This window comes from Salmo trutta, chromosome 13 (assembly GCF_901001165.1).
Source record: "Salmo trutta chromosome 13, fSalTru1.1, whole genome shotgun sequence".
NCBI lineage: Eukaryota > Metazoa > Chordata > Actinopteri > Salmoniformes > Salmonidae > Salmo > Salmo trutta.
In genome coordinates this window covers 66123900-66134560 of record NC_042969.1, presented here as the reverse complement: position 1 = coordinate 66134560, position 10661 = coordinate 66123900, and the positions used below count along the sequence as shown (strand labels likewise).

The window sequence follows — 10661 nt, the reverse complement described above, 5'->3', positions numbered from 1 at the left end:
TATTGGGAAATGTGTCTGATCAACATAAAGCACTGCTCAGACTCCAATAATGTAATGAATGTACTTTGAGAGAACAAAACATTGCAAATCTAGCAAGATGTCAGCTTGCGCAGCCTAACTGTACTCTGATGTTGAATGAATGCTAATTATTGGAAAATTGTGATAGTTCTCCCTCTCAAACACAGCATCTAAGACGAACAAAAGCCCAACGCTTCCTTCATCATTCAGCTCCATCACCACAGAATATACAGAGATAATTGTTTGAGCAATCAAATTTAGTAGCATAGAGTAATCACTCTCTGTAAATCATCTCTAATTATGTGCCAGAGTAGTAGCACATTGCCTATTGAGTTGGCCCTGTTGTTTTCCAGTACATGCAGTGCATGGTGGAGGGGACAACAGAGAGGATTTACCAATAATGAGCCCAGTGGAACACAATGTAAAGGACTAAGGAAAACACCTGTGGCCCCAGTCAGTCAGCTCTCAGTCTCCAGCCCTGCCCTGCCTACTCCCAGGGCTCACTGAGTGGGTGCTAGGGAACCCAGCTCAGCCTTACAGCTCCCACTCAGTCAGCTCTCAGCAGCACTAGGGAGACAAGCTGATCAAATAACCAACTATCAACCTCTCAGGCATCAAGAGGCCCTCCATGACTATCTGTCTGTCAGAGATGGTTTTTCACCCAGAGATAATATAATATCCTAGACGTCACCAGTCTCCATTCTAGATACCTTCAGCAGAGGTCTAGACTCACAGTCAGGGGGAATTTACATCTATCTTTGTCACTGAAGGACAAACAGCAGTCTGGCCAGAGCTGAAATCACATAGACAGTACCCTGAGGCAAAGCCTCCTCAGAACAATGATTTGATATCACCATGGATTTACACAGCACAGTATCTGACTCTAAATACCCATCTGTCACTTTATGTGTGGAGAACATTCAGACAGCCAGACCAAATGAGGGAACTTGTTCTGTGACTTATATTTAAAGAGGCCATTTGAATAGAACATAATAATCTCCTAACATGTTGTCATGATTGCACTACGACTTATTGTGATGCAAAGTATTCCTGTGGTTGTGGATTGTGGGCTAGGTATGAGGGGTGCTGTGGGTTTAGGGTTGGGTATGAGGGGTGCTGTGGGCTATGTATGAGGGTTGCTGTGGGTTTAGGGTTGGGTATGAGGTGTGCTGTGGGCTAGGTATGAGGGTTGCTGTGGGTTTAGGGCTAGGTATGAGGGTTGCTGTGGGTTTAGGGCTGGGTATGAGGGGTGCTGTGGGTTTAGGGTTGGGTATGAGGGGTGCTATGGGTTTAGGGCTGGGTATGAGGGGTGCTGTGGGTTTAGGGCTGGGTATGAGGGGTGCTGTGGGTTTAGGGTTGGGTATGAGGGGTGCTGTGGGTTTATGGCTGGGTATGAGGGGTGCTGTGGGTTTAGGGCTGGGTATGAGGGGTGCTGTGGGTTTAGGGCTGGGTATGAGGGGTGCTGTGGGTTTAGGGCTGGGTATGAGGCGTGCTGTGGGTTTAGGGCTGGGTATGAGGGGTGCTGTGGGTTTAGGGCTGGGTATGAGGGGTGCTGTGGGTTTAGGGCTGGGTATGAGGGGTGCTGTGGGTTTATGGCTGGGTATGAGGCGTGCTGTGGGTTTAGGGCTGGGTATGAGGGGTGCTGTGGGTTTATGGCTGGGTATGAGGGGTGCTGTGGGTTTAGGGCTGGGTATGAGGGGTGCTGTGGGTTTAGGGCTAGGTATGAGGGGTGCTGTGGGTTTAGGGCTGGGTATGAGGGGTGCTATGGGTTTAGGGCTGGGTATGAGGTGTCATGACGTTGGCCTGTGGGTAAGGTTTATGACCCCCCCATAAATACCCTTCTCCCTTCCCCTCTCTCCCTGACCCTACTGAAGGACTTGAATAGCCTGTGTTAAATATAGAGAGTCTGGGAACATCAAAGAAATTGGGAAAAGGAACCATCTTTTGATAATAAAACCAGTTGGAAATATGCTTGATAACGTAATGAGTATGTATGTCAGTTCATTGTCATCTGAGACATTATGACTGATGACAGGACGACATAAACTGCACCTGAGAAAGTATACACCCTCTAGTTATCAGAGTCACATGGAATTGTTATGCAATTGAAATGTTTGATATTGAAATTGTTTGTTAGGAGATTAAATGTAATTTTAGCTTCCAAATGAGAGAATTGGGTTTTCATAAGGAAAGGGCCCTGCCCGATCAGTGGCCAACCCTGTGAAGAGACATGGGGTTATAAACGATGAAACACCTCCTTCCCTCCTCTCCACTATATAAGTCTTTGACGAAAAGACATTCGGGTTCCAGTACGGGAGGTCTGCAGCCTGCGTCAGAAGGACACACATGTTAACTAAACCATATCAAGGACAGAACTAAGCCAACCTCGGCGTGAGCTTTGATGGCGAATGGTATGAACTTTGAGCTTATTCACTACAGAAGTGATACTTCCTAGCCGTTGAGTTAGCGCTGCTAACGTGGGCTAGGAAAGGACGGACGACGGATCCAGTCTAACAACCAGACGAAGATACCACCACGTATCCAATTTGCCACTATTGACATTCTTCCACACTACAGGAAGATCTGTTGGCCAACCCGGCCAGCATCTACGACCAACCTACCGAAGCGCAGCTCAGAGTAAATATTTATTGCATTTTCCTTTTCCAAATGGGCGGTAATTTAGAATGCATAAGATAATGTATTTACGATAGCATAGCTGCTGTTTCTTTGTTCCTAAATCTTCCCGCCCTTTCATTCAAGCCCAACCCCCTTTCCTTTGTGTAACCAGCCATGATACAGGCTCCGTTCACCAGGACGTTTTCTGTATGACATCATTGTATTCTGTGTATTTGTAATTCTGTGTGATTAGTTCGGTATTTAGTAAATAAATAATTCAACCCAATTTTGTATTGCTGATTCAACTTGTTAGCCAGGGTTCGTGAAGATAACCAAGAATTTACAACTTTCATGATGAGACTGAAAATAAGATAAGGGTTAATATTGACTGCTATCGATGTAAAATATTACTAAGTATTTTAAGAGTTTATTCGGAAGATAACAGCTCTATAAACATTCTTCTGTGGTGCCCCGACTTTCTAGTTAATTACATTTACATGATTAGCTTAATCAGGTAATATTAATTACAGAGAAATAATTTTATAAGTTAGCATGTCATATCAATTAATCCGGCATAGCCAAAGACACGACAGAGGGGTGCTGTGGGTTTAGGGCTAGGTATGAGGGGTGCTATGGGTTTAGGGCTGGGTATGAGGGGTGCTGTGGGTTTAGGGCTGGGTATGAGGGGTGCTGTGGGTTTAGGGCTGGGTATGAGGGGTGCTGTGGGTTTAGGGTTGGGTATGAGGGGTGCTGTGGGTTTATGGCTGGGTATGAGGGGTGCTGTGGGTTTAGGGCTGGGTATGAGGGGTGCTGTGGGTTTAGGGCTGGGTATGAGGGGTGCTGTGGGTTTAGGGCTGGGTATGAGGGGTGCTATGGGTTTAGGGCTAGGTATGAGGGGTGCTGTGGGTTTAGGGCTGGGTATGAGGGGTGCTGTGGGTTTAGGGCTGGGTATGAGGGGTGCTATGGGTTTAGGGCTGGGTATGAGGGGTGCTGTGGGTTTATGGCTGGGTATGAGGGGTGCTATGGGTTTAGGGCTGGGTATGAGGGGTGCTGTGGGTTTAGGGCTGGGTATGAGGGGTGCTATGGGTTTAGGGCTGGGTATGAGGGGTGCTGTGGGTTTAGGGCTGGGTATGAGGGGTGCTGTGGGTTTAGGGCTGGGTATGAGGGGTGCTATGGGTTTAGGGCTGGGTATGAGGGGTGCTGTGGGTTTAGGGCTGGGTATGAGGGGTGCTGTGGGTTTAGGGCTAGGTATGAGGGGTGCTGTGGGTTTATGGCTGGGTTTGAGGGGTGCTATGGGTTTAGGGCTGGGTATGAGGCGTGCTGTGGGTTTATGGCTAGGTATGAGGGGTGCTGTGCGTTTAGGGCTGGGTATGAGGGGTGCTGTGGGTTTAGGGCTGGGTATGAGGGGTGCTGTGGGTTTAGGGCTAGGTATGAGGGGTGCTGTGGGTTTATGGCTGGGTATGAGGCGTGCTGTGGGTTTAGGGCTGGGTATGAGGGGTGCTGTGGGTTTATGGCTGGGTATGAGGGGTGCTGTGGGTTTATGGCTGGGTATGAGGCGTGCTGTGGGTTTAGGGCTGGGTATGAGCGGTGCTGTGGGTTTAGGGCTAGGTATGAGGCGTGCTGTGGGTTTAGGGCTGGGTATGAGGGATGCTATGGGTTTATGGCTGGGTATGAGGGGTGCTGTGGGTTTATGGCTGGGTATGAGGGGTGCTGTGGGTTTATGGCTGGGTATGAGGCGTGCTGTGGGTTTAGTGCTGGGTATGAGGCGTGCTGTGGGTTTATGGCTGGGTATGAGGCGTGCTGTGGGTTTAGGGCTAGGTATGAGGGGTGCTGTGGGTTTATGGCTGGGTATGAGGGGTGCTGTGGGTTTAGGGCTAGGTATGAGGGGTGCTGTGGGTTTATGGCTGGGTATGAGAGGTGCTGTGGGTTTAGGGCTGGGTATGAGGGGTGCTGTGGGTTTAGGGCTGGGTATGAGGGGTGTTGTGGGTTTAGGGTTGGGTATGAGGCGTGCTGTGGGTTTAGGGCTGGGTATGAGGGGTGCTGTGGGTTTATGGCTAGGTATGAGGTGGGGTTTAGGGCTGGGTATGAGTCGTGCTGGGGTTTAGGGCTATGTAGACAGGAGTGTAGGGGGGATGTGAAGAGGAGAATATAGAGTGGAGCAAAAACATAAACCTCAGACTGATCCCTTAAATCTTTCTAAACTCCCTGAAAAACAGAAAGCGAATCCAGGGTGAGAACAGTGTTGCCAATCCTAATCTGACGCTTGTTTAAAAATGTCTATTTTAAGACTCTCTTCCTGTCTCTTTTGATAACAAAAAAAGAACACACACACACACACACACACACACACACACACACACACACACACACACACACTTGCCCATGCACACTCAAACACACACATATCGATTCTCTAATCTCCCCTTTTTAGCATACCCTCTAATACAAATCAGGGTAGGGAAATCCCAAACTTTTGAGCAGGCTGATTTGTCTATTTGTAGCCTATCTGACCCTGTCCGTACGAGACATCATCTCAGGTAGTTGACTGAGTACTACCTCTCATTGGAGAGCTGAGGCTCAATCAGTAGACTGCTCTCCTACACACCTCTGACTCTGGCAGTGCATGCCAAACACCTCATTCAGTTGAAGGAGATTCATCCAATCATAGGGCCAGTTACTGAGTGGCCGATACATGATGGTGTTACCATGGAAGCCTCTGGCACTATTCAACAGCATGATACTTAACAGAGGATGACAAATAATTGCAGAGAGAGAGCGTGAGTGGGTGTGGGTGTGTAGGTGTGTGTATGGGTGTGGGTGTGGGTGTGGGTGTGGGTGTGTGTGTGGGTGTGTGTGAGACGATAGCAGCTCTGACTGGTATGCATGTCACTTATTTCATGAACTGCTGATACTCTGGAAGCCATTTTCACGCTTCCCTGTCAACCATTTCACACCAAATTAGGGCAGACGGCTCTGCATGGCTTCCAAAAGTGGATGTTCTCTTCCTACAGTATAAGGTCAAACACTCTTCTATTCATGCAGTCTAAAGAGTTATCTTGAATGATTTAATACACAGTACATTTTAACTGGGCACAGAAGTGGAAAATAAATCTACAAAATTCTCCCTTATCTCAGTTTACCCTTTAGATTCACCTGAGTCTTCAGTAAACATCATCTTCCCGTCTTTGTAATGGAAATGTGATGCAGGGCCAGGCATTACCGGATGATAATGAGGTGAAAGAGACAAACAACCTAAGCCCTGTTGGTTTTTGTAATATGAATAATTAATTTCTGATAAAGTGGCTAATTGGAGTTTAAAGGTCAATGTCAATGGGAATGCCATAGATCTTATGAGAAGAGGGGAGGGGAGAGGAGGGGAGGTAGATAGAGAGAGAAGGGAGGGACAGAGGAATAGGAGGAGACAGTCCAGTTGACAGTAATCCCAGGTGTTCTGCTGTTACTCTGACAGCTCTTCCCGTACTGAGCCCTATTCCCCAGAATACATCACCATTGTGTGCTGAGGACAGAGGTTCAGGCACAGCAGCTGCCCTCTGACCCGGGGCATCAGTCTGCCCTTTTGGTATTGAGAGTTAGCACTTCCATAGCCAGATGAAAAGGCTCATCACCAGGGAAAGATGAGGAGGTGGGGGGTTTGGATTCACAGGGTTTGAAGCCTATAGTGACAAGATACAGACATGCAGAATGCTTACATAATACACACATATTACGAACCACACACGTGCAGATATGCACACAAACACACACAAGCAAGAGGACACACAAATACACTGAGATATACAGTCTCGTATAGTGTATTACATTCCCTGTGTACTGATTGTGACTCCTTTTAACGATTCATCTTGTTTATTATGCCCCAGTTTAATCTCCCACTCCGCCCATGTCACATCCAGACCTCATATATCCCAAGATGGTTGACTTGAAAACAATGGGCTAATTAAGTCTCCAGTTGTAGGCTATGGTATTGGATGCAGTAATGCAATTTCACGATGGCTCCAAAATTATAGTTTCTATACTTGGATTATCTGCAAAATTAAAAACAGTCCGCGGGGAATTCGAAACATGAAAAACACAAACCAATCTTCTAAATGCAGGAACTACTCTCTCCTCTCATTTCCTATCCCTCTCTCTGACTAAGCCCACCTCCTACTCTCTAACTCAAATAGCTTTCTTCTCCCCCGTACTTCCCTTAATGAGGCAGGGTGCTGTGACAGGCGTGGCTGTAAAGTGCGGAGTGGATATGTTAGGTGGAATGTTATATGTGCTCTTACCTCTTTCGGGGCTGTGGCTGTGAGGGGCCGATGGGTGTTCAGCTCAACAAAGGGCCCCAGCCTGTGCAGATGAACAGTGGTGCTGTAATGTATTCACAGAGTTGCTTATGATATTGCTGTTATACAGCACTCTCTCTCCCAACACGCACTCCCACTCAAACCTCCAACTGGGAGAATGGGCACCAAAATGACAAGAGATGATTCATTGTGGGATGTCAATTTGAATCCTGTCCGGTTCTATGACTAAAACTAAATGATTTGTCAGGTTTGTTTAAAGGGACTGTGGTTTGATCTCAGGTACAGAATAGAATGAATGTTCTTGGACTGCAGCAGAAAAGTGTTTTCTTCATGTGGTTAATATTTGAAGAGAGGAATGATGAGATACAGGCTCCAGATGCTGTCTTGCATAATGGCTTGAGGAGGACAAGTGGATTGTTTGTAGTTGTACACCAGAGCGTTAACTAGGGAGAGGAATCAGTCGTATGTTAAGGACAGGGCATTGGGGCTGATGGAATAGTAGTCATTACAGAATATGGACCAGTCTGTTCTCTCTAGTCCCAATGTTTTCTGTATTTAAAGCCCCCTCTATTGTTTTAGAGCAGGTCTTAGATTCAGTCATTTACCCAAGTACAATGTCTTTGTTAACCTTAATAAAGCTCAGACTATGGAGACAGAATGACATGGAATTACTGACCTCTATCCATATTCTCACGTCTGGACTGTATCACACAGAATGCGGGTTGCTAGTTTCGAGCACCTCTCAATATGCTTTTAAGTCATCCAACATTGGAGTTATATCTATTCCTGCCACAGAGACTCTCTGCATGCGTGTATACTCTGAATGAGAATTGGGTCCTTGACATTTGCCCATGTTTTCCTCTTCCAACAAGCCTTGCTCTTGTGCTGGCAAGCACTAACATTAGTCCAATAGGCGCCTGTTTGAGAGTGGTTGATTAAGACCTTGGCATCACCAACACTGGGTGGCACACACACAATGGAGGTGCCAGGTGCTGTTTTGTGCAGCTGAAGTGTTAATTAGGCCTGTACTTGGTAAAGAACACAGGAGCCATGGCTGGGATGTGGCTGAGCGGGATGTGGCTGAGATGGGATAGGCTGGGATGTGGCTGAGATGGGATAGGCTGGGATGTGGCTGAGATGGGATAGGCTGGGATGTGGCTGAGATGGGATAGGCTGGGATGTGGCTGAGATGGGATAGGCTGGGATGTGGCTGAGATGGGATAGGCTGGGATGTGGGTGAGATGGGATAGGCTGGGATGTGGCTGAGATGGGATAGGCTGGGATGTGGCTGAGATGGGATAGGCTGGGATGTGGCTGAGATGGGATAGGCTGGGATGTGGCTGAGATGGGCTACCTGGGATGGGCTTACTGGGATGTGGCTAAGCGGATTGTGGCTGGGATGTGGCTGGTATGCCTGCTGCAGAGAGACTGTGATGGGGTAGTAGCTGTATGAGTGATGTGTCATGTCCCATCCTCTGACACCTGTACTGATGATGCGCTCTCTCTCTCGCTCTCTCTCTCGCTCTCGCTCTCACTCTCTCTCTCTCGCTCTCTCTCTGTCTCTTTCTCTCCTCTCTTTCTCTCTCTCTTTCTCTCTCTCTTTCTCTCTCTCTCTTTCTCTCTCTCTCTCTTTCTCTCTCTCTCTCTTTCTCTCTCTCTCTCTCTCTCTCTCTCTCTCTCTCTCTCTCTCTCTCTCTCTCTCTTTCTCTCGCTCTCTGCGGGGTTAGAGGTGTGTCAAGGAAGACCCCTGCTGTCGTGTGGGAGAGGGAGAGGAGTACCATAGTAATCTAACTGTTTTACATTCCGATCACCTAAGTCCTGAGGCAGCCGTTGTGCATTATAATGAATTGTCTTCCAGTGCGCTAGGCCAAGGCTACTCTCTTGTAACGACACAGCTACCTTCCCGATAAAACTGCCTTGTAAAGATAAGATACGCATTTCCTCCCAGCTATATCATCTATAGGGGTTATGTTAGATACAAGAGCATCGCTAGGTAACATACTGTACACTGAGTGTACAAAACATTAGGAACACCTTCCTAATATTGTCTTGCCCATTCACCCTCTGAATGGCACACATACACAATCCATGTCTCAATTGTCTCAAGGCTTAAAAATCCTTATTTAACCCGTCTCCTCCCCTTCATCTACACTGATTGAAGTGGATTTAACAAGTGACATCAATAAGGGATCATAGCTTTCACCTGGATTCACCAATCTATTTAATGGAAAGAGCAGGTATTCCTAATGTTTTGTACACAGTGTATGTGATGAATAGACAGACATCACAGCACTGTGGTCTTGGAGGGGAGGGAGCAAGGCAAAGGCATCTCTGAAAGGGAAAGGACATTGATTTTTCTTTGGGTATCTAGAGCGGAGCAGGGTTTTGGTTGGCATTTTAATGGGGGGGGGCAGCTCTGAGCTGTTTTTATCTCTTCTACCCATCTACAGCACCAGCATGCTGGCAGCAGGGGACCGTAAAAAAGGGCTGCATCCCGACTTGCTTCCATTCAAAAATGGTTTAGACAAGTGAGAAAAAATAAGTGTCAGGTTAATAGATAGTCAGTGGCATGCAGTCTCCGTCTCCTAGCTGCTGCTCCCAGTCATCGTTTCAATCACACAGCCCTCTGTTTTCCCAGGGAGTGGAGAGGAGAGGGGAGGGGCGAGGGGAGGGGAGGGGAGGGGAGGGGAGGGGAGGGGAGGGGAGGGGAGGAGAGGAGAGGGGAGGAGAGGGGAGGAGAGGAGGAGAGGACAGGAGAGGAGAGGAGAGGGGAAGGGAGGGGGAGAGGGGAGGGGAGAGGAGAGGAGAGGAGGGGAGAGGAGAGGAGAGGAGAGGAGAGGAGAGGAGAGGAGAGGAGAGGAGAGGAGAGGAGAGGAGAGGAGAGGAGAGGAGAGGAGAGGAGGGGGGGGGACAGCCTGTCGGAAATGGCACCCTATTTCCTATATAGTGCACTGCTTTTGACTAAGGCCCATAGGGTGTGGTCAAAGGTAGTGCACTGTATATGGAGTAGGGTGGTTTTTGGGACGCACCCAGAGAAGTCAACAGTCTGACAAAACACACTGCAACTACACAGCTCTGCCCCAATACCCCCAATATAGGATCATAGTCACTATAGAGCCACCACCACTTTAACAGCTTTAACTCTGACTAAAATACAAGTCTCTTAGTTATAACTCCCACCATGGCAGTTAGCCACAGCCACAGATCCATCTCCTCAGAAAGCAGGCTAATATGCCCTGAGCCGTGATTCACAGGCCTGACATTAAAGTGTAGTTTGTAAATGTAACTTCATCTAGAGGGTAAATACAGCAAAAGTAATCTTCTGTTGCCTGTACGCAGAAACAATAAACAGAAAATGTTGACAGAATGTTATATCGCTGAGCTGAGTGGGGGTTACATAAGATTTATGAAGTGTCGAGCCATAATGATTCTATATAGCTGGGGGATTGATAGCAGTTTGGTGCTCTAGCACTTCTGGCTTGGATGTTAGTTCAGCAGATTTGTCCCTGTCTTCACTAGTACAGCCTTGTCAATTATTTAAAAGAGCAAAACAACAGGCCAGAGAAAGACAGCAGCACTTGGTGTTGGAGCATAGTCTCATTAACACATCTAGATTCCCAGGGGAGCGCTCATACGTTAAGACCTTAACAAGAACCTGTGTTGTGTTCGTTCATACCACCCTGTGTGATGTGTTAGCTCATACCACCCTGTGTGTTGTGT

At 47.6% G+C, this 10661-nt stretch overlaps 1 protein-coding gene across 1 annotated transcript; it reads right to left on the bottom strand.

Annotated features, from left to right (window-relative positions):
* Positions 1–1112: 1112 nt before the first annotated feature.
* On the bottom strand, positions 1113–5851 carry LOC115206827 (mucin-2-like). The gene is made up of 3 exons (XM_029774011.1): positions 5788–5851; positions 3223–4728; positions 1113–1780 (listed from the first exon to the last, which is right to left on the bottom strand). The coding sequence occupies exons 1-3, from the start codon at positions 5849–5851 to the stop codon at positions 1113–1115; spliced, it is 2238 nt and encodes a 745-aa protein (XP_029629871.1).
* Between the last annotated feature and the right edge of the window lie 4810 nt (positions 5852–10661).

Excerpts from the sequence above, each read along its gene's own strand:
- LOC115206827 (XM_029774011.1), bottom strand. The coding sequence starts at position 5,851 with ATGCCTGGCCCTGCATCACATTTCCATTACAAAGACGGGAAGATGATG. Across the intron at positions 4,729-5,787 it reads GATGTTTACTGAAGACTCAG|CACGACTCATACCCAGCCCT; the intron begins GTGAATCTAAAG and ends CCTAAACCCCAG. Across the intron at positions 1,781-3,222 it reads ACCCACAGCACCCCTCTGTC|CACCCCTCATACCCAGCCCT; the intron begins GTGTCTTTGGCT and ends CTAAACCCATAG.